At 41.5% G+C, this 24,901-nt stretch overlaps 1 protein-coding gene across 2 annotated transcripts in view; it reads right to left on the bottom strand.

Annotated features, from left to right (window-relative positions):
• The window catches only part of cnsta (consortin, connexin sorting protein a), a 69,304-nt gene extending 48,919 nt beyond the window's left edge, over window positions 1–20,385 (bottom strand). Inside the window, exons 1-2 of one of the 2 annotated variants that reach the window (XM_080200777.1) lie at window positions 20,288–20,385; window positions 3,739–4,205 (exon numbers count right to left, since the gene is read on the bottom strand). In XM_080200777.1, the coding sequence (XP_080056903.1) occupies window positions 3,739–4,135 (397 nt within the window). In that variant the 5' untranslated portion in view covers window positions 4,136–4,205; window positions 20,288–20,385. Of the gene's footprint in view, window positions 1–3,738; window positions 4,206–20,090; window positions 20,176–20,287 lie in introns of those variants that run through there. The other variant, XM_080200778.1, reaches the window with a different exon arrangement.
• Between the last annotated feature and the right edge of the window lie 4,516 nt (window positions 20,386–24,901).

The following is a 24,901-nucleotide window of genomic DNA, read 5'->3' on the forward strand; positions in this document are numbered from 1 at the left end:
GATCCAAAGATGCCAAAAAACAGTACTGGACCGGCTAGAGTTCCAGGCTAGCCACATGGACTCCCCACCGTGTCCCACCCCCACGCCCAACTATGGTAAGGTTTGCAATATATAACAGGCTACAAGATGAAGGCATGTAGAATCACCAGCACCAATGCACCCTTTCTAGATAAGCTCAGTGCATTCTATGCCCATTTTGAGTTAGAGATCAGCGACAGCACGCCCTCCACCGTGGAAGCCTCAGCCAAGGTCACCATCACAGAAGTCACAGCAGCCTTCTTGAAAGTTAACCCACAGAAAGTGACTGGCCCAGATGGGGTACCCAAACGAGCACTCAAATCCTGCATGGACCAGCTAACGGGGGTACTCAGACATCTTTAATCTCTCTTTACAACAATCTGAGGTCCTCTCTGCTTCAAGACGACAACCATCACCCCAGTACCAAACAAAAACCAGGTAGACTGCCTTAATGACTATCGCCCAGTGGGTTTGACATCCATCATTATGAAGTACTTCAAACCACAGCATGAATCATTCTGGCCTCCCAGATTGCCTGGATCCCCTATGGGTCACCTCTCACTGCAAACAGGTCCACAGTAGAAGCCATCTTACTGGCCCTCCACTCAGCCCTAGAACACCTGGATAACAAAGACACCCACGTCAGCTCTAATTAATTGACTACAACTCAGCCTTCAACACCAATATTCCAACAAAACTCATCTCCAAACTCCGTGGCTGAATCCTAGACTTCCTTACCTGCAGACTGCAATCAGTAAAGATGGGCAACAACACTGTTGCCTCACAAGGCTGTGTCCCCAAACTATACTCCTTATACACCTATGACTGTATGGCCAAATTTCCCTCCAACTCAATTTTCAAGTTTGATGACACCACCGTAGTGGGTCAGATCTCAAACAAACAATGACGAGACAAAGTACAGAAACGAGACAGAGAATCTGGTGATATGGTGTGATGACAATAATCTCTCCCTCAGTGTCAACAAAATAAAGACAGTCACTGACTTCAAGAAACACAATGGAGGACATGCCCTTCTTAACATCAATGGGTACAAAATGGAAATGGTCGAAAGCTTCAAATATCTAGGTGTCCAGATCACCAACCACCCATCCTGGTCCCTCCATGACAATGCTGTAGTTAAGAAATCCCACCAACACTTCTACTTTCTCAGGAGGCTAAGGAAATGTGGCATGTCCATTATGACTCTCATCAACTTTTACAGATGCACCACAGAATGCATTCTTTCTGGTTGTATCACAGCTTGGTTTGGCTCCTGTTCTGCCCAAGACCACAAGAAACTACAAAAGAGTTGTGAATGAAGCCCAGCTCATCACGCAAACCAGCCTCCATCCATTGACACTGTCTACACTTCCTGCTGCCTCGGTAAAGCAGCCAATTTAATCAAGGACCCCACATATCTCAAATATGCATTCTTCCATCTTTCTCCATTGGGTAAAACATACAAAAATCTGTGGTAGCATACCAACTGACTCAAGAACAGCTTCTTCCCTGCTGGCAGACTTTTGAATGGACCTACCTCAAATAAGTTGATCTTTTTCTACACCCTGGCTATGACCGTAACACCACATTCTGCACTCTCGTTTCCTTCTCTATTAACAGCATGCTTTGTCTGTATAGCACGCAAGAAACAATACTTTTTACTGTATACTAATGTGTGACAATAATAAATCAAATCATATTGCACCTAGTCCTGTTCAAACATCACCCCTGTTCTCACGGACCTACGATGGTTCAGTTGAGCAATACTGCTGTTTTAATCTTTGTTCTCAGGCCTCTGCAGGACTTCAATCATCCAAAGCTCTGCAGCATCTCCAGCTCCACAACCCTCAAAGATTTCAGCATTCCTCCAATTCTGGCCATCTGCTTATCCCAAATTTCAACCATTTCTCCTTCAGCTGCCAGCAGCCTAAGTTCTGAAATTTATTTCTAACTCTCTTCATCTCTAAAAGCTTTTTCATTGTACCTATCTCTTTCACCATCTTTTAATCACCTGCCTTAACATTATAAATATGACTCAGTGAAAACTTCCATTAACACTCCTGTAAAGCACCTTGGAGTGCATGTGTGGCAGAGAATTAAAGTTCCCTCAATACAGCATGGTGATTAGCACTGCTGCCTCACAGCACCAGGGACCTGGGTTCAATTCTAGGCTTGGGTGACTTGTTTGTGTGGAGTTTGCATGTACTCCCTGTGCCTGCTTTCATCTGGGTGTTCCAGTTTCCTCCCATCGTCCAAATATATGCAGGTTAGGTTGATTGGCCATGGCAAATTGCCCTGTACTGTCCCAAGATGTACAGGTTAGGGGATTAGTGGGATGTAGAGCTTGGGTAAGATGCTCCGTCAGACAGTTGGTGCAGACTCAATGGACTAAATAGCCTCCTTCTGCCCATAGGGATTCTATGATTTGATCACTGCAAAAGCATTACATAAATGCCAGTTTTTTGTTAAAGAGCGATCTCAACATGTACTCCATACTTTACTTGTCCTTTCTCTGAACTAATCTTTTTACCCCACTTCAAATAACCAGTGTATTGTTTCCTGTTCTTTGCTGGATTATATTTTCAAGGGGCTAATTCATCCAAATACTCAAACTTCATTCAATGTGCGTAAGTTATTAAACTGCTGAGAGCATAAAACCTGAATGAGCTCCTATACTTAGTTCAGATCCACAATGCAGATAGAAACCAAGAGTTGGAACATAGAACTCAACAATAATTGAGACAAATTAATATAAAAGAGACTTAGATTTTAGCACCTTTATAAGTGTAGTTGCAAAGCACGTCAAGTAAATCAAGTACTTTTGAAGTGAAGTCACTGCTATATTGTAAGAAATGCAACAGCGAACTTGTGATACAATGTGATAATGACCGGCTTTTTTTTTAAGTGTATGACTGAGGGATAAACATCGGTCAGAGCACCAGGGATAACATCCCTACGCTTCTTTGAAACAGTGCCTTGGGATATTTTGTTTCTACCTGAAAAGGGCAGACAGAATTCCGTTCAAACATCTTATCCAAAAGACAACACCTCCAACAGTGAAGTACTTCTGCTGTACGGTACTGCACTAGACTGTAAGCCTTGATTTCTGTGCTGCGACCCTGGAGTGGGACTTGAACAAACAACCTGCTGACTCAGTGTGGCCGACGACCCAGCAGATATTTTGGTTTGAATAACTTTGACATACACTGCCTTAAACACCTTGGTCACCAGGCAAACTTTACTCCCTTTAAGAAGATGAAGAACGCAACTTGCTACATATGGTGATTTAAAATTTTAACATTGGTTGTGTAACTTTGTGAGGTGGTGGGGATGGCAAGTCGGCAAGTGTGGTGAAAACATGGTCAGTAAGAGCTCTACAATATTGTTTACTGACCCAGTTGGTACAATGGTAAAGGTTACACTGCAATTAGAAGATATGTTCCGCTATTCAATCATTTGTATGGATTCGCTGTTTCAGACTCAAACAAGATCAATATCAACATGACGATACAAATTGACAGTTAAAAGGTGGAACTCTCCTCAAACGTTTGAGGTGAGAATAGGGAGATAAAAATGGTAATTAAATCTATTAGATGAATACAGCAATAATAGACTGAACCATTATTTTGCCCTAAGCTTGTTACTTGCAGGCTTCTCAGTTTCAAGTTCTCTTTTTTTAATGCTTAATTAGGAAGCTAAAAATTCAAACTGGAAGTTTACCAGAAGAGGCGATTTTCAATTTTCTTTCCATTTCTGAATCCCAATTCCTAACTGCTTTTAACCCTAATGGCTTTTCCGCACTAAGGTTAGAAATGCTGTTCAAAATCTCAGATTCAGCATCACAATTGACTCCTGCACACTTATTTTGTGTGATCTCAGAGTCAGTTTTGTCATGGGTGTCTTCATTGTTATTGATTAAATCTTGCTTGCTCCACTCAAATCCTCCCATTCTATCGTTAGTACATGCTGGTGTCTGTGCCTCACGAATCCGATTTTCATTTTCATCTGAAATTAAGGAGGAAAGATGACTAATTGCATTGGTCTTTTCCACGCTCTTGTTGCAGCAATTTTTCTCGGTTGTACCAAGTCCAGTTGTAAGTGCTCCTCCTTCATCCATGAGAATCTTCTTCTGCAGCCCAGGCTGGGACCATCAATTTTCTTCAATAGTTTTTATAAATACGGTATGCCTGGCAAAAATAAAGTTAAAAAAGTCAATAGAGAGGAATTATTAACTTCAGATCAGAGCTGGAATGACAGATAATTTTCAAGATACGCCCAACATCCAATTTCAGATAAACACAGCACTGAAATCTGATTTACAAATCACAAAAAAAAGGCTTTTAAAAATTTCACATGGCTTTCATTTAAAACTGCTATACTGATCTCATCTAAAAGGAATTTTTAACTGGTAAATGTACAGCATTTGCATTTTCACATACATAAAAGGACACTGGCAGGATTTTGTAGAAAGAACAGTTTCATAGAATCTTCTGGCACAAAAGTGCTTGTGTTAAAAGAATATATTAATGAATAACCTCATGAAATGGAGGAAGACTGCAAATTCAATTATCACTTGCATTTAATAAACCTAGTGACAAGAGCTTCAACATACAATTCATTTATTGAAATGATACCCTCAACTTTAATTGCTTTCTTAATAAAAATTATACTTAATATTGCAGCCAATTGTGGCATGGTGGCACAGTGGTTAGCACTGCTGCCTCACAGCATTAAGGACCCAGGTTCGATTCCTGGCATGGGTAATTGTCTGTGTGGAGTTTATACATTCTTCCCGTGTCTGCGTGGATTTCCTCCGGATGCTCTGGTTTCCTCCTATAGTCCAAAGATGTGTGGGTTACGTGGATTTGCCATGTCAAATTGACCCTTAGTGTCAGGGGGACTAGCTAGGGTAAATGTATGAAGTGATGGGGATAGGACCTGTGTGGGATTGTAGTCAGTGCAGACTCGATGGGTCGAATGACCTCCTTCTGCACTGTAGGATTCTATGATCCTATGAATAAAAGATGCCACGGTTTGTGCAATTTCTACTAGCGGTATGTTTCTGTAACTTGAAAACACTGTGGTCTTTTGGTTGACTGAACTGCAAATTCAGATGGCCCTGGTGCTGTGAGGCAGCAGTGCTAACCACTGTGCCACCCCAAAATGCATTGACTACTTTCATGGATAGAAATTCTAACAAATAGAAATGAGGTTAATCATCAGGTAAAATTGATATTGGACAAAAGCAGAACATTAGTCAAGATAATGTGAGAATCCAATAGTTTTCAAATAATGTATTGGAAGCTTTGGAATCCTCTTTGAATCACTGGGTCAAACGGACATTCAAGAAAGCTACAAATTTAACAATTCTCAACTCTTGCATGCAGAAATATTTTGTCTTCTATTAATCCCACTTCTTTTCCATTAAGTGGCTGAAAAATTAAATACACTTAATCTGTTACACTCATCCATATACACTTTAACAAAAGTACCATATACTTCTCATTCTGTAATGAAGACAAAAGATCTAAAAAGTTGCAATCTTATTTCCAGTCCCTTTTTATTGTCATTTGATCTTCCTTTCAAACATGTTTGTATTTGCCAAATAAGTAAATTAGGAGGGCTTTTACTTCTCCTCCTCCTCCTCATTCCAAAGAACTGCAACTTTGATGTTTTGATATTATGGCCATCATTCCACGTCATTAAAGATAGTGACTGCAAAGTACCTTGCATTCACTTTCATGTAAGTTATGACCAAATTCCATAAACCAAAAAACTGATTGGAAGACTTTAAAAACAAAAAAAAAATCGCAGGAATATTTCTTCTTCGACAATCGAGGGCGACTTTCTTCCACACTGAAAATGAGTTCAGGTGACTGAGGAGTCCAATACATGACCTACACACTGTCAGAGGTGGAGCAGACAGTGGTTGAAAAACAGTGGGTGGATGGGGTGTCTGAGTTGCCACATGCTCCTTTTGCTGTCGAAGCTTGGCTTCAGCTTACTCTTGGCAATGAAACTCGAGATGTTCAGCTCCTTCCTAGATGCTTTTCCTTCACTTTGGGTGATCTTGGGCTCGGGATGAGCAAGTGTTGATGGGGACATTGCTTTTTTCAAAAGGACTTTGAGGATGTCCTTGAAGAGCTCTGTCCTCACAGTGCTTGCTTGCCATATCGAAGCTTCAAATAGAACATGGGGTCTCATGTCAGGCATGCAGACAACATGGCCTGCCCGGCAGAACTGATCGAGTGTGATCAATGCTTCAACGCTGGGGACGTCGGCCTGAGCAAGAACACTGATGTTGGTGTGCCTATCCTGCCAATGGGATTCATGATCTTACGGAAGCAGTGCTAGTGGTACTTCTCCAGAGTTTTGTGGTGCCTGCTGTACATGGTCCACATCTCTGAGCCATGTAGGGGGGTGAGTATCATTGCTGTTTTATAGACCATAAGCTTGGTGCCGGTGCCAAGTCTGAGGTTCTAACCCTCAAAACCTTCTCAGGCAACTGAAGACTGTACTGGCACACTGTGGCAGTGTTAAACCTCACTGTCAATGTCTGCCCTTGTTGACAGTAGGTTCCCAAAGCACAGAAGGTGGTCCAAGGCCTTGTCATGGATTTTGATGGAGTGGAGGACAGGTTGGGAAGGACCTTTTGTCTTACCTTGTTTAGTGCGAGGCCCAGTATCTTGTATGCCTTGGTGAAGTTGCTGATGAAGGTTTGGAGCTTATTCTCTGAATGTGTATAGACAAGTATCATCCACATACTGTAGTTCAATGACCAGAGGATGGGAAGACCTTAGATCTGGCCTGCGAAAGTTGAATATGTTCCCATAGTTTAGCCCCATTCCTGTGAGGAAGCTTGCGGAGGGTGAAATGGAGCAGTGCAGCAAGGAAGATTGAGAAGTGCCTTGGTCTGATGACATAGCCTTGCTTGACCCCAGTCCCAACATGGATTGGGTCTATGGTAGATCCATTGGTCAGGATCACAGCTTTCATGTTATTGTGGATGGAGTTGCATTCATCCAGATAAGTACAGAATATTCCATCATACTCCTGACATGGGCCTCTTTGGTGGTGGCAGGCTTTGGAGAACCGAGAGTGAGTTAGTCTCTGCAGAATTTCCAGTCCCTCACCTACTGTAGCCACAGTATATGGTTGGTCCAGTTAAATTTCTGATCAATGGTCATTGCCTGGCACCTGCTACTTGCTACTTGTCAGCCCAAACCTGAATGTTTTCCAGGTCTTGCAGCACATTGGCATGGATTGCTTCAGTATCTGAGGATCCTCAAATGGTGCTGAACATCATATAACCATTTATAAAAAATCCCCACTTCTGACCTCATGATGGAGGAAGCAGCTGAAGGTGGTCGGACCTAGGACAGTAACCTGAGGAACGCCTGCAGCAATGATGACTGACTTCCCAACAATCACAACCATATTCCTTTGTACCAGGTATGTCTCCAACTAGTGGAGAGTTCTCCCTCTGATTTCGATTGATTCCAATTTTGCTAGAGCACCTTGATGTCAAGGGCAGTCACTCTCACCTCAGCTCTTGATTTCAACTCTTTTGTCTACATTTGGACCAAGGTTGTAATGAGGGTTAGGAATTGAGTTGTCCTGCACTGTCAGCGATCCAAAAACTCGTGCTATCAAATGAACCTGTTGAACTTTAACCTGGTGTTGTGAGACATTGCTGAGGCCGTGCGTAACTGGTGAAGGAGATGCCAATCAAGTGAGCTGTTATGTCCTAGATAGTATCAAGCACAAGTTTTTGGAGTGATGCTCCTTCATCAGGTGAACGGACACTCACCTGATGAAGGAGCAGCACTCTGAAAGCTCACGCCACCAAATAAACCTGTTGGACTTCAGTCTGGTGTTGACAGACATCTTACTATGCCCACCCCAGTCCAACGCTGGCATCTCCACATCATCAGCAATGTCTAGCTTCAACAAAATGTATAGCAGCAACATACCAAGGCTCCTTTGACATTATCTTCCAAACCCGTGAACAGCAGACACACACCACCATATGCATGTTCCCCTCCAAACTGCACAGCAGCCTGACTTGGAACTATATTGGTGTTTTTTCTTGTCTCTAGAGCTCCCATCTTAACAGGGCTTTAGGTGCATCCACACCACATTGACAGCAATGGTTCAAGAAGGCAATCCACTGCCATCTTCTGAAGGGCAATATATGCCCACATCTTGTGAAAGAATTAAAAACACTAGTCTAAGCTTGGAGTAGAAGTACTCAATTCTAAATGCACATTTGTGGGTTTTAAGTTCCAAATCCAGGACTTTAAAACATAATGTTGGCTAACAATTCAGTTCTTTCCTGGGGGAGAACTGAAAGGAATAACATTAGTACAATTCATAACATGCTAAAGACATCAGATGCACCGTCTTTCAAGGTCTATCCAACTGTTTTGATGGATGTATCTCATTACTTTGTGTAAACCGTTGCTGCGTTTGCCTGCAAATAAACAGTTTAAAGTTAAATTATAGGCTGAAAAGAACATGGGATATACTTAAAGATACTATACAAATACTTTCATTCTACAGCATACAAGCTAAAATATAACATATGGAGCAGAAGGCAAATGCAATTAAGGGTGGAGACGGTGAATTGACAAAAGAAAAATGGATCTAATTATATTCAAAAATATAGCTGATGGCTCATGGAAAATACTACACCCAAGTTAGCAATGCTCCAGTTGTTGAACTTGTATTGCCACCCTCTCAAAAGGGCTAGCTGAGTGTATGGGTGGGGGGAAATAAGACAAAATTTGTTTTATCTGCTATGATGTTGTATTTTTTTATTTCTCAATGGAAGATTTATACCTACTATCTTTTTTGCCATTAGGGTATCCTGTAATCAGTATATGCATTCTTTTTGCAATCAATTGTTTGATAATAACCAGTAGGTTCACTACAAAGAGCTATGTTTGCCATAGGGATTTAAAAGTGCAGCTAAGATTGTCATTCAAAATCATACTATTAAAGTAGTTTTAAGTAGGTCAGGAGTTGTACAGATATTAACAGTGCTGCCTGTTATTTATTCTGGACAGATAACATTCTCGAAAAGTTGTTTTTAGATTTTGTTTCTCGTTTTTTTTCCCTCATGCAACTGACAGCAATCCTGAAGTAAGCTCAGCAAATCCAATACAGCAGGGGCCTTGATGACTAGTAAAAACACATTTGCAAGCTTTAGCAAACAGACTCTTAATTCAGATTTATCACTAATTGAATGAGACCCTTCCACTTCCCCAGCAACCCCAATCCCAATAAGCTAATATAAAAACTGCAACAGGTGAGTGTAGTCCATCCTAGAACAATCACACACTCTGGATGGAAGGAGTTTGATGGACAGAAGACATATTCTTATTTCAGACTTTTGTAGTGGTTAGAGCACTAATACTCTAAATTGAGCTACTACTCGTCTAACTTGAGCATAATTTGTACAGAACATAAAACCCCTTCGCATTCCCCTTAAGCAAGGTTAAATTGTTACTGTTTAAAAATTAATTGCTTTAAAAAAGTTACAATGAAAGAAGACCACTGGCAAAACTTCACTTGCATTGAAGCTGCAAAATATGTAGAGCACACAACAGTTCAACTTGTGACAAAGTATTTAATTAAGATTTTTAACAACATATTAAACTGCGTAGCTTCAAAAGTACACTTGGTTGAAAATACACAAATTAACACACACTAATATCTGCAATGTAAGAACAAATTCAGTTACTTTTGGGTATGACTGATACAAAATGCAATTTTCAAACAAAGAATACAACTCATTAAAATCAGAAATTTGGGAATTTTTTAGTCCATTATCAGGTTAATACCACATTAAATAACGCTTACCATTTATTTTACGCAAGATAACGCCTTTATTATGGTAGCGAGGGAAGTGATAGAACACAGAAGCAGTTGCCAGTTACTATCACTCAGTAAATTCATTTGATCAATTGTGCATAATGCACCTTTACCTCAAAGCCACTTGTTTCTAATTAACAAGAATAACTGGTTTGATCTATAGATTTGCGTTTCTGCAACGTTGGCCAAACGAAATTTAGTTTCAGATGAAAACCCTTAGATTTCAAAAGGTTTTAGTTCATTACAGCAGAGCTTCAACAGTCAACATGATTTCAAAAGGAGTTACAGCACCTTAGCAACATCAATGGAGCTGTGCAAATGCACTGAACAGACAAGTCTGATAGCGTGTTAGACAATTGGTCTGGACTTTGCAGGTGCAATGACGATGAAACTATCAGTTTTCACTGTCATTATTTTGTGAAATGGATTGAAACTTTTGGCACTCCCATGCATAACCAAACACAGAATGAGTGCCATTACAGCTACTTTCACACACTTTTCCAAAACTCCACCTATGAAGACAAGTTGTGGCAGAAACTCACTACAGAGTAATGGTGTCTTTGCTTTTTTTATTCACTATATTGTTCAGCAACTCTAGAAGCCATCCGATATTATTACAATCTTCTGATACAATTTTTGACTTTTTTTGGTTGTGCTTGCTGTCAACGTGACTCACACCTTGGTCAAATGTTTTTCACAACCAAATTAATCCAGTGCTGATCCTCTCAATGCACTGTCCCATTCACTGAATTGACAGGCTATGAGCTACAATCTCACCACAGGGATCTGTATGCTAACCAGCTCTTTAGAACATAAGAAATAGGAGCAGGAGTAGGCCATCTAGCCCTTCGAGCCTGCCCCGCCATTCAATAAGATCATGGCTGATCTGTTGCGGCTCAGTTCCACGTTCCCGCCCTCTCCCCATAACCCTTAATCCCCTCTCTTATCAAAAACCCATCAACCCGCGTCTTAAAAATATTTAGCGAGGTAGCCTCCACCACTTCAACGGGCAGAGAGTTCCAGAGATTCACCACCCTTTGAGTGAAGAAGTTCCTCCTCAACTCCGTTCTAAACCGCCCCCCCTTTATCTTGAGGCTGTGCCCCCTAGTCCTACTATCCTTTCTGAGCGGGAAGAGCCTCTCCACCTCTATCCTATCCATCCCATTCATCATCTTATACGTCTCAATGAGATCTCCCCTCATTCTTCTAAACTCTAACGAGTACAAGCCTAGTTTATTCAGCCTCTCCTCATAGCTCAACCCCCTCAACTCCGGCATCAGCCTAGTAATCCTCCTCTGCATTCCCTCCAAGGCCAAAATATCCTTGCATAAGTACGGCACTGAAAACTGCACACAGTACTCCAGCTGCAGCCTCACCAATGCCCTATACAGCCGCAGCAAGACCTCCCTACTTTTATATTCAATCCCCCTCGCTATGAAGGCCAGCATCCCATTCGCCTTCCTGACCACCTGCAAGCTGGGTTTTTGCGACTCATGCACAAGGACCCCGAGGTCCCTCTGCACCGTCGCCTGCTGCAGTTTTTCGCCATGTAAGTAACAGTCCTTCCTACCATTATTCCTACCAAAGTGGACCACCTCGCACTTGCCAACATTAAATTCCATTTGCCATTTCCTGGCCCATTCGCCCAGCCTATCTAGATCCTTCTGCAGACTCTCCACACCCTCCGCACAATTTGCCGTTCCACCAATCTTGGTGTCATCAGCAAATTTCGACACCCTACACTCGGTTCCCTCCACGAGCTTTATTTGGACACGAGCTCAGCATTGTGTCTCCAAAGCTTTTCTTTGCAGACAACATGCTGCATTTTCAACGTACTCCAATGCAGTGACTCCCCTGCAATCTGACGAAAGCGTTGAGGGCAGTCTCATGCCATGTAGCATAATCTAAAACTATCCACCATGTTGTACCTGTACTTATTCTTGCTGCTGCATGTCTCACCATCATTGATCCCCATGTTGCGATACATGGGCTTCACTGTACAAGATACAAGGCACCAATCACACATTAGGGATCTGGTATATATGGCATGTGCTCAATTATTAAGACTAGGCACATGTGAACAGTTATACATAGTTATAAGCCATAGAATTCTTAGAATGCAGAAAGAGGCCGTCAGGCTCATCAAGTCTGCACCAACTATCCAAAAGAGCATCCCACCCAAGCCCTCTCCTCATCTACCATGGCTTATCCACCTAACTTACACATCCTTGACACTAATGAGTAACTTAGCATGGTCAATCCACCTCACCTGCGCACCTTTGGATTGTGGGAGGAAACCAGAGCACCCAGAGGAAACCCATTCAGACATGGGGAGAACTCCAAACAGACAATTACCCAAGGCCAAAATTGAACCTGAGTCCCTGGAGTTGTGAAGCAGCAGTGCTAACCACTGTGCCAGTGGCTTAAAGACATCAGAGCTGTAAGCCTGTGCTCTGCTCAAAGCAAAGTGGAACTATGCCTGGATCAGAAATAGTGGAACAGGCTCGAGGGCTGAATGGTCTTCTCCTGTTTCAATGTTCCAATCATATGATATCACTAGAAGAGAAAGGTGTCATACTGATATCCCTTAGAGGCATTTAACAACATCAGGTTGTCTGATGCTCTTTCTGGAGATCCACAATACACAGTACTGCCTTAGCACAGAATCCCAATCATTGATTAAAATTGGCAAATTTTGTTCAGTCTACATGATGGTGAGAGTCTATGTTCTGCCACCATCATATTCATATACCTTAGGTAAAAGCGATGAGTAATTTATCAACAACTTCCACTCACATCAAAATTACAGATAGCTTTCAATAGAGTGCAAAAGGTGAGTTTCAATCATATTTTCCAATATTTGTCAGTGACCACAAGCTGCTAACACACAAAAAGAAAGATGTCTTCTGGCCATTAGTATTTGGAAAACATGAACTGCTCTGTCGATCCATGTTTCATCCAAACGTTCGTCTCTTTTATTCTTTATTTCTGTGTTTTGCATTTGTTTAAACTTGTTACTATGTTTCAATATTGTGTTTCTGGGGCTGTTTCTAGAGACTCACACAGCGGAAGTCAAAACCTTGTCCTACCATCCGTAACACAAACACACACCATAACTAAGGATCAAACGAAAAAAGTCTTACTCCCTCAATATACCACTCTTTAAAATTTAAAAAGCACCAAATTTGACATGTGATTTCTGTGTAGAATGTGCAACCCACCAGGCAGCTGAAGTCTTATTCTTTTCTTTGCTCCATGCCATCCTTAACCTGGAAAACAGGTAGATCATCTGATCTATGCCACCATCTCTCCGTTGCCAATGTTTTCTCTGCACAATAGCTTGTTTCTAATCGCAGGAGTGCTACTGGCATTAGCCCAAGTCGTTTGCAGCACAAACACCTAGATTAAGTCCCATTTTTATGGTCTGGCCGTTGGTTGACACACAAAACATAAATATGGCATTGACATCATCGACCTATAATGATACCGCCTCATAGAAAAAAAGAGCCAGACATGAAAATAATCAAACGTCATTTTGGCCTTTCGACACATTTAGTAATGTTAATAACGAGACTTGAGAAACTACATATATTTGAATCTCAAAAGGAGTTTCCCTTCTTAAGAAATCAAAAAAGTGCAGGGACAATTAGTATAATGGGTTTGAGAATACAGGCTGGATAATGCTTGCTAGGATTTCTGCATCCGACTGTTTTATTCAGCAACTTCTCACATGGCGATCAAGAACACAAACGTAAATTGCTAAACCCAACCTGCAACGTATTAGAACCACAGCGTGTAATTCTGTTTTAACAAGAGAATTCTGGGTCAGAAATGTTGAAGCATGAGTTAACTTTGGGTGTTTCTGCAGCAAGTAAATAGACACATCCCTTCCTGTCGGCCTGGCAGAGACTATAACTCGCCTTCTCAAGTACCACAGTAACACACTAATCTACTTGCAGCTGCAGGACAAAGAACACAATGTATCTCTTCCCAGTAAATATATCCCCAAAAGAGATAAAGGGCAGGGGTAAAATTCCAAAAAAGGAAAGGAAAAATTAAAGCAGAAAAAGGTACCCTATAAGTAGTCAGGGGATGCTTTTGCAGTACAAAAAAAGAAAGCACAGCTACAATTGCTATGCAAATCGTTACTGGTCAAGAATTAAATGGATGTGTTAATTCAGTTTTCACAGTTCAATATGCCATTTAAACAGCAGGGTTAGATTAAGTTGTGAAGGCATGATACAGGTTAAAACTCTATTGTCGCTTTATCTCAATGCATAAAAAATGTGTTAACCAAAATAATTTAAATCATTGATTGCCTCAATCAGTAATACTCTTGTTTAGATGTCAGAAGGCTGTAGGTTAAAACCTCACTTGTGCATGAGTCGCAAAAACCCAGCTTGCAGGTGCAGCAGGTGGTCAGGAAGGCGAATGGGATGCTGGCCTTCATAGTGAAGGGGATTGAATATAAAAGTAGGGAGGTCTTGCTGCAGCTGTATAGGGCATTGGTGAGGCCGCAGCTGGAGGACTGTGTGCATTTTTGGGCGCCGCACCTGCGCAAAGATATTTTGGCCTTGGAGGGAGTGCAGAGGAGGTTTACTAGGCTGATGCCAGAGTTGAGGGGGGTTGAGCTATGAGGAGAGGCTGAATAAACTAGGCTTGTACTCGTTAGAGTTTAGAAGAATGAGGGGAGATCTCATTGAGACGTATAAGATGATGAATGGGATGGATAGGATAGAGGTGGAGAGACTCTTCCCGCTCAAAAAAGATAGTAGGACTAGGGGGCACAGCCTCAAGATAAAGGGGGGGGCGGTTTAGAACGGAGTTGAGGAGGAACTTCTTCACTCAAAGGGTGGTGAATCTCTGGAATTCTCTGCCCGTTGAAGTGGTGGAGGCTGCCTCGCTAAATATTTTTAAGACGTGGGTTGATGGGTTTTTGATAAGAGAGGGGATTAAGGGTTATGGGGAGAGGGCGGGAAAGTGGAACTGAGCCACGACAGATCAGCCATGATCTTATTGAATGGCGGGGCAGGCTCGAGGGGCTGGATGGCCTACTCCTGCTCCTATTTCTTATGTTCTTATGTTCACTGCTGACTAGCAGGAACAATAGTGATTTTTAAGGGAGTGTCTTGACAAATACATGAATAGGATGGGAATAGAGGGATATGGTTCCCGGAAGGGTATGGGGTTTTAGTTCAGTCAGGCAGCAGGTCGATGTAGGCTTGGGGGGGGGGGGGGGGGGGGGGGGGGCAAAGGGCCTGTTCCTGTGCTGTAATTTTCTTTGTTCTAAACATTGAAAGAGAGAACTACACTATCAGAGGCATTTATTTTCTTTTAGATGAATTGCTAACTTAAACCCAGTCTGCCTATTCAAGTGGATGTAAAATCTCACATGGACCATCCGTTGTATCCTGGTCAACTTTCCTCTCTAAACCACATCAGCACAAACAGCTTACATAGAATTAAATCGAAATTACAGCACTGAAACAGACCATTATGCTCAACAGGCCAGTACCACCATCATACTGTACACAAGCCCTCTCACAGTATCTTTCATTTATAGGCTGTTGTGGGAGCAAGGGTTTTGACACTTACTTGGTGAGAACAGCAGGGAAATGTCACACCTGTGAAATTGTGGACAGTCCCTCAGATTTTATTCATTCCTTCATTAGTCCACACGCTGTGATTTTACATTCACAAAATTTGAATTACAAAATCCTTGTAGTACTGAAACAGGCTATTCAACCCAACAGGTTCATACTCCACACACGTCTTCTCACTTCACCTAACCCCATTACTGTATTCTTCTATTCCTTTCATCCTCACCAAGCTTCCCCCAAAATGCATCTCAGCTTTGATTGCAAGTTAGCCATTAAAAGCATTCTCTTAAGAAAGTTTCTCCCGAATTCCTCATTAGATTTATCAGTGACTATCTTAAATGGTCCCTAGTTCTGGTATCCACAAGCAGAAACATCTTTACTACCTCTCCCCTATATTAAACCCTTTCACAACCTTAAAAACTGCATCAGATTAGTTCCAAAAGGTAAATTCTGTGTCTCTCTCTCACAGATGCTACCTAATCCACTAAAAGCTTCCAACACATATTATTTTTATATTAGATTACCAGTGTCCATGAGCCATTCTTTCTGGAACACCAATGCTCCATTGCAGCTTACACAAAATGGATTGCACAGTGTTAATAAAAATGATTCTTATTGCTGCAAGTCTGCACTGTAAAGGCCATTTCAGAGCTGGGAATACGCTGTGGTGGACAGTAGTCCAATGATCATTCACAACAAAAGGTAGGAATTATAATATTTGAATGAATGAGTAGTGAAGCTAATAGTTCTGCTACAATAGCTAGTATTCTGTGAAATAAAATGGGCACTTTCCTGTTGGCCAGAGAAAGATCTGAGTGGCATCAAATGCTAGATCACGGCAATATTAAAATAATTTTCACAGGCAGCACAAAAAATCATAAAACATCTTATTAGGAATCACCAATTTACAGGATCAAGTATATTGTGAAGGGATCAACTTGTATAAATTATATTGATCTCAATATACACGATTGCCACATTTAAAGGTAAAACAAGGTCAATTAATTTCACCAACTCCTTTTCCAATATACATTGGATAATTCTTAATGTTAAAATTTTGGACTGTGGGCCTGAATTCTATTTAAACCAATATAACTACAATATGTTAATCTTCTCCAATTTAAAAGCACAGCTCAGAATTAAACAGACAACTTTTAATTCCTAATTTCTTAATACTTACGGAAAATGGTTGTTTTGTATTTATCTGCCCCAAATCAGATTCAGCAAAATAACTAGTACCCTGCATAATTTGTAATTATGAACTCAAACACCACAGCACAAATTCAAGGCATTCTCATTTACAAATGAACTGCAATCACAACCTTTTGATAAAATTAACCTACCTAATCAAAACAATGATGTATTGACACAAACGCTTTTCCAGTTACGCTATGTAGTTGGCAACGCAACTGATTTCAGCTTTGCATCAACTCAAATTGTGTGTAATACAATATTGCTGTAAAAGATACCAGACACATACCAAAGCCAAAAAGAGCATTCAACCAATGAAAGGTAAAAGATCACCTCAAAGAAATACCCTCAGATGATTTTGATTTGCACTCTGTGCAATCAAACAGAAATCCCTTTCACTGGTCAAATGTTCAGTTCAAGTTCATGTCACAGGGAGGCCAAGAGAATATTGGAACATTTATTAGCATGAATAAGGGTTTCAACAGCAGCTGAGTAGAAGTTAAGGCCAAATATGGCCACATTACAGAGGTGGAAATGGGCACACTTAATAATGGAAATAAATATGGGGTTGGAAGCAGAGCTAAGACACAGAGGTTGCAACAGTCCAGTTCAGTCTTTGAGAGTGGTGTGTGTGTGCACATGCGTGCGGGGGGGTGGGTGGGTGGTGGTGGTGAGGGGAGCACATTGAAGATAGGAATAAAGTTTAATGCAAGTCTAAAGACAGTGCCATTGATTTGATCTTTTGTTACATGTATTGGTATACAGTGAAAAGTTTTTTTTGGAAAATTATACAGAAAACACACTGTTCAGAGAAGGGAAGGAGAGAGCACAGGATGTAGTGTTACAGTCATAGCTTGGGTGCAAAGAAAGATTAACTTAATACAAAGGTAGATCCATTTGAAGCTCTGACGGCAGCGCAGGAGGAGCTGTTCTTGAATCGGTTGATACACGACCTCAAACTTTTGCAACTTTTTTCCAACGAAAGAAGGTGAAAGCAAGCATGTCCGGGATGCATGGGGTTCTTGATAGTGCTGGCTGCTTTTCTGAGGCTGCAGGAGTGTGAAAAAAAAAATCAATGGATGGGATGCTGGGTTGCGTGATGGATGGGGCAACTCTTTGAAGTTTCTTGCAGTCTTGGTCAGAGCAGGAACTGTATCAAGCCGTGATACATCATAGAAAGCATTCTTTCTGGATGTAAAAGTTGGAGAGAGTCATAGCAGACATGCCAAATTTCCTTAGTCTCCTGAAAAAGTAGAAGCGTTGTTGGGCCTTCTTAACCATAGCATCAGCAAGGAGGGAGCAGGACAGGTTGTTGGTGATCTGGACACCTAGATACTTGAAGCTCTCGCCATTTCCACTTCATCCTTTTTGATGCAGACAGGGGCATGTCCGCCACTACAGCTCCTGAAGTCAATGACTCTCTCCTTCACTTTACTGACATTGAGAGGGGGATTATTGTCGTCGCACCAATTCACCAAATTCTCTCTTTTCTGTACTCTGTCTCGGTAGTTTGAAATCCAACCCGCTGCAGTGGTTGAAAATCGAGTTGGAGAATTTGGCCACACATAGGTGTATAAAGAGTATAGTAGGGGGTTGAGGACACAGCCTTGCAGGGCACAGGTGTTGAGGATAATCGAGGAGAAGGTGTTGTTGCCTATCTTTATTGATTGCGGTCTGTGGGTTAGGAAGTCTAGGATCCAAATGCCCTAGGCCACGTAGTTTGGAGATGAGTTTTGTAGGGATAATGCTGTTGAAGACTGTGCTGTAGTCAATAAATAGGAGTCTGACGTCAGTGTCATTGTTATCCAGGTGTTCCATGGTTGAGTGTAGGGCCAGGGAGACGATATCTGTTGTGGACCTGTTGTGGCAATCGGCAAACTGCAGTGGATCCAGGAAATCTGGAAGGCTGGAACTGATCCATGCAGTAACTGATCTTTCAAAGCACTTCATAATGATGGATGCCAGAGGCACTGGGTGATAATCATTAAGGCACACTGTTTGGATTTTCTTTGGCACAGGAATATATAACTGAAGGAAATTCTGCTCATTTAATACTCCCTGTGTGTGGGTTTCCTTCGGGTGCTCCAGTTTCCTCCGGGTGCTCCAGTTTCCTCCCACAGTTTGAAAGATGAGCTGGTTATGTACATTAACCTGAACAGGCATTGGAGTGTGGCGACTAGGAGAATTTCACAGTAACTTGATTGCAGTGTTAATCTAAGCTTTACTTGACTAATAAACAAACTTTAACTTTGCTGGGTGTCAAACAAAGCAGCTTGACAAGTCATAGACTTTTGATGGTTTGGAACAGTGGGCAGTGAGGTGTAGTTGAGATTATCAGCCCCCTATTGTGGGATCTCACAGTAACATCTAGAAGTATATACTTTATTTATCATTCCAATAATATTATTTTGAGACCCGGCTAATACTCTGACACACTAGTGAAGGTGAGACGCTACAATTGCAATTGAAGCAGAAAATATTAAAATTAAAAATTTGCATCAAACAAGAAAACAACAAAATCAAACAGAGATTAGGCATGAGGGTAAATGGTTATGTTAAAATGATTTAGCCTAGAGATAAAATGTGTTGCTGAATGGAGAAGTAAAAGAGATACTTGCATTTATATAGTGCTTCTCAGGACCAAACATCTCAAAGTGATTTTACAATCAATGAAGAATTTCCTTGAAGTGCTGTAATGCATGAACCAAGGCAGCCAATTTGTGCACAGCAAGCTCCCACAAATAGCAATATGATAATGACCAAATTATCTGTTGTTGCGATATCAGTTGAGTAAATATTGGCCAGGCCACTGAGGATAACTCCCCTGTTCCTCCTCAGAATACTGTGGTTGGATCTTTCACATTCAGGATTTAATGTCTCATCTGAAAGACAGAACCCTCCAGCAATGCAGCTCTCTCTCAGTACTGCCACTTGAAGCTGTCAGTCTGTATTTTTGTGCCCAAGTACAAGATGTTGACAGCTGGTAGAACTTGAATTTAAAAGGCAGATCCCAGTCTAACTGGATGAGAAGTCCAAGGGCAGAGGCACAGAGGGAGACGCACAGAGAGGCGGATTAAATTAAACCATTCCTGCAAATAAGAACTGCATTGAGGAATGGCAACGAGCAGCAGGGGGAGGGGTGTACGATGGCTGCTGTTGCTATAAGAATCACATCAGAGAGCAACTGCCTGCAGCTAGCATTCACAACAAACACACAACAGGCAGATACACCAGGGCTTGGAGGTGAACATCGACCACCATCTGTGGCCGAGTTCCCAATAACACTGAGCAGCCGACCATTTGAAGGAATTGTGCTTTACCTTTTTTTACCTAAAAACAAAAATTAAAATAGTCCGGAACAGGAGTACTGCCAGTCAAGGAAAGGGAAAGAAGGCATTCACTCACCCGCGGCGAAAGCAGCAGTGGCGGCAACACCCCCACACAAACTGCATCCATCGCCCGCCCAGCCACCCGCCTGGCTCAGGCCTTGACCCTCGCAGCCAACCGTCACCACGCGAGCTGCTTCCCAACGGTTGGGAGACGGAGTGGGTGGGGGAGGGGAGGAGGGGGGGGGGGGGCGATCAGTCGCACGCTCTCCTCACCTGCTGGTCCTCGTGTCGCGCGCCAGCTCCGAGCTCGCGCTGCCGATTCCCTCTCGCGCTCCCTGCACATCCGGGTATTCTCGGCGCCTGACGCTCCGGGCGTCGCGCGCGCGCCCGCACACCCGCCTCAGCCCGGGCCAGGTGAAGCGCTCTTGTTACCTGTGGCGACGGTGCTTTAGGGCAGCCTCCACCGCTGCCACCCTCTATCGAGGAGGGGATGACTGCACACGAACTTCTGATAACCCACCTCATTTGGAGACCACCCAAATTGTATTCGGAGCTCTTAACAAGCAAATAAAAAAGTAAGAAATAGCGGCTAGATTCGGGATTAGGTTCAGCTCCACCATTCAATAGGTTGAACTCCAATCATAGAAACCCTACAGTGCAGAAAGAGGCCATTCCGCCATTCGAGTCTGCACCCATCACAATCCCACCCAGACGCTATCCCCACATATTTTACCCACTAATCCCTCTAAACTATGCGTTCCAGGACACTAAGGGGCATTTGTAGCATAGCCAAATCAACCTAACCCACAGATCTTTGGACTGTGGGAGGAAACCCACACAGACATGAGGATAATGTGCAAACTGCACAGACAGTGACTCAAGCCAGGAATCAAACCCAGGTCCCTGGAGCTGTGAAACAGCAGTGCTAACCACTGTGCCACCCACCAATGTATAACTGAACTCCATCTTCCTCCATCCTATAATTCACCTAGTACCCTCAAACAAATTCTGTATTAAATTATTTTTCTCTAATTCAGGAAAGGGTATTTTTAGTTTGGAAAGGCCAATTATAATACAGGTGGCACTTATTAATTATTCAGCTTGTGGCATTGGAAATCATCGGCCCAAGTTGGCATATATTGATTTAAAATAAACATTAAGGGGAAATGAGCTAGTCATAGTTCTATACAGTTTATTTAATATTCTCAGTTGATGGCATTCTTACCACTGAATGAAACAGAAAGCTGAGAGTGTTACAACTTTTTGATCCCAGAGTTTTGCATGGGTGACAGAATATGGCAACTTGACGTATACAATCACATAGCAATTCATTCCTAGCTCTTAACGAACAAATATAACAGAGTTTAAACTCACTTCCAAAACTTCTACATTTACTGAATGAAGGTGACATTGCAGGAGATAAAATCTTTCAGGTTTAATGTTAAACTAAGCTGTTCTGTTCAAGTGGTAAATATTATAGAGCGATTAGTATGACCGAGCAACATCATCGCTGTGGTGTTTATTAGATCTTGCTCCAAATAATAAGAAACAGTTGAAGATTGAGAGCTATTTTAAGATTGTACATTTTTAAAAACCTCGTTGCTATTCCCCTAAAGCTACATGAAGGAAACTCCAGGAAAATACCTGATTTGTTTGATCAGTGAGTGAATAGGTGCTGGGCCTTAAATTCTGGTGATGGCACCTTCATACTAGAAGGGAATTCTAGCCTTCTGATCAACAATGAAGAAGGAATGATGATTGATATATGTCCAATGAAAGATATTGTGAGACTTGGCCCATCATTAAATACCATTCTGCAATGGGTGGCAGCATTTATCAATTCCACTGCTTTTGCATTTGAATATGAAAAACACTAGATTGTCCCAGAAACCACAGTGATATTATCGGCAAAGAAAAATGTGGTAGAAACATGCACCGCACCACCCCAGAATCTACAAAGACATTGACACGCTCAGTGGTAAGTAAATTCACGACTATTTCTTGGATTGACATGTCCAGCAATTCTACTCTTCCTCCTTGTAAGGAAGTGCTAGGCCTTCACTCAGGATCTGCTTCTAATGTTAGAGATTGCCACAATTCTATGCTCTAAAACTTAATGGTACTTTGGATGTTAGCCAGTTTATTTTGTGAACATTATTTTGTTTCTCTAGGGTACATTAACCTCCAATGGGAGCTTATGTTCTTTTGCTTCCTCCTCATGCTTGAGAGGGCAGGAAGTGTTATATTTCTGACAAAGTTTTTCCTTTTGTAAAGAGGGGAATAAGTGGAAGTTTATCTTCAATATCACTTCTGTTATCTATCAATCGGAATGCATCCTTTTCCTTACTGCCCCAGCCTCTCTCCAACTCTGAAGAGAGGACACATCGCAATTGTCTGACATCTCTCTGCTTGGGCCTAAATCATCCCATGTCTGTTCTACAGTAATACACATTAATTGATAAGAATGCTAATTATTTTCTTTATTGGATACAGCATCCTTTTATCTCTCAATGATTACTGCCAATTGTAAAGTGTTCTTAGTGAAATACGCAATTTTCACAGCTGTATGTTTTGTCGCTCTCATCCCATCCCATCCCCACCATTGCTACTAGTTATGAAAGCAATTTAGTTTCAGAACTAACTGGAGTTTTAAAACCATGGCTGGACAACATGAACACACTGAAATGAGACATAGCGTTTCTTGGCATGATTAGTCTGTTTGTTATCACATAACTAAAAGCAGCTGTAGAAGCAATAGAAATACCCAAGTAATGGGAACAGTAGTGGGTTATATGGCCCTTCAAGCCTATTCTTCCAGTCAACAAGATCATGGTTGATTATCTACCTCAACTCCCATCCCCCAATATCCAAAAATCTACCAATCACAATTTTGAATATACTCAATGATTGAACATCCATAGACCCTCAGGCATTGAAAATTTCAAAGGTTCCCAACCCTCAAGTGAAGAAATTTCTCATCTCAACTCTAAATATTCTACTCATTGAATACGTAGAAGCATTACGACCATGTTAAAAAAATTTTAAAATAATAAATTTGAAATTAAAAGCCTAACACTGACCATGAAACCATTGCTGATTGTCATAAAAACCTATCCAGTTCAGTGGATGGCCCAACTAGAGAGGGGGCAAAACTTGACCTCCTCTTGGGAAATAATGAAGGGCAGGTGACAGGAATGTTAGTGAGGGATTACTTTGGGACCAGTAGCCATTATTTCATTGGTTTTAAGATAGCTATGGAAAATGGCCCAAAAGTTAAAATTCTTAATTGGGGTAAGGCCAATTTTGATGGTATTAGACAGGAACTTTCAAAAGTTGATTGGGGAAGTATGTTGGCAGGCAAATGAATGTCTAGTAATTGGATGACTTTCAAAAATGTGTTAACCAATATTTAGGGTAAGCACATTTCTTTTAGAGTGAAGAGCAAGGCTGGTAGAAGTAGGGAATCCTGGATGACTTGGGATATTGAGGCCCTGGTCAAGAAGAAGAAAGAGGAGGCACAGGACGTGCATAGGCAGCTGGGATGAAGTGGATGCCTTGAATAAAAAGGGTGTCGGAGTAGACGTGTCCTCGTGGGGGGAGCTGGAATTAGGGACACTGTTTCAAAATAATTGGTCTTCTATTTAGGATGGAAGTGACTTTTTTTCTCTCAAGGGTTGTTAATCTTTGGCATCCTCTCGCCCAGAGAGCAGTGGAGACTGGGTCATTGAGCATATTCAAGGCTGAGTTGGATAGATTTTTGTTGTACAAGGGAATTGATGGTTATGGGGGACAGGGAGGAAAATGGAGAATTCCGACAAAGATTATCAGTGAGATCAAATTGGATTGGCTTTGTTCAGCATCAGATAGTATTTCACATCCTTGGATATGTGGTGGCACAAAATGGTTTAGCGCACAAGCATCAATAGCTATGTCCTTTTTCCAGACTTGCAAGAATGGAAGATGTGTCAGGCAGGTCCCACTTCACCCTTCCCTATGACTGTGCTCCAAACTGAGAAGCAATATTGTTTCTGAAAGAGGGATTGCATTTTACTGATGGATTGGATCAACATTTTGACATGTTGGAAACAATCTTGACCTGAAGATTTGGACAACACTATTTTAACTAGGTTTTCAAATTGTCTCAAATCTGTCAGGTCAAAATTATTTTACAAGAGAAAAAAGTAGTCATCACGTGTGATTTTCAACCCCAATTGTGTTCCACTCATTACAACCCACTTTACTGGTTTCCTTTTTATTGGTTAAAACCCCACTTCCTCGCTTCCATCCCAACCTAACAGCTGATTGCGACCAGGATTACACAGCACATTATATTTTGTTTTACAAGCTCCACATCATTCGATTTAGAAAATGGTATTTTGCATTACAGCAGAATAACTGCTTTGAGGGTGGAAAGTGAGGAAGGTAAAACAACCAAATGGGAAGAAATTCATATCAAACAACCAAAGGTATGTTGGAAACAAATTGTTAGTATGCTTTTAAAGCAGAAAAGGTAAAATGTTAAAATATTGAAGATTTTAATTGAATATCTACCCGACAACAAAAACCTTCAGGGAGGGATCTCTGTGCATTAGTCACTAGATCTCCATTGTATAATCCAATATAAAAGTTTCATAGCCTGTATTTGATATATTTAAATTTAGTATCCATTAACCTTTCTCTTGCACCCTGTTAATTCAGAAACCTTATTTTTTTCAATTCCCTTGAAATGTTAAGCCTATCAAGGTTTTTTAAAATTAGTTTGAGAATTAAACAACTGTTTTGTTGGACCCACATTAGCTTTCCAACTTGAGGTTGTCCTTTGGGAGCTTTAAGTGCATTTAAGTGGTTTTTACCTTTTCCAGTTAAACAAAAAGGTTTGAATACTAG

The sequence above is a fragment of the Carcharhinus amblyrhynchos genome, chromosome 12 (genome assembly GCF_965287045.1).
Source record: "Carcharhinus amblyrhynchos chromosome 12, sCarAmb.v2.hapA, whole genome shotgun sequence".
Taxonomy (NCBI): Eukaryota; Metazoa; Chordata; class Chondrichthyes; order Carcharhiniformes; family Carcharhinidae; genus Carcharhinus; species Carcharhinus amblyrhynchos.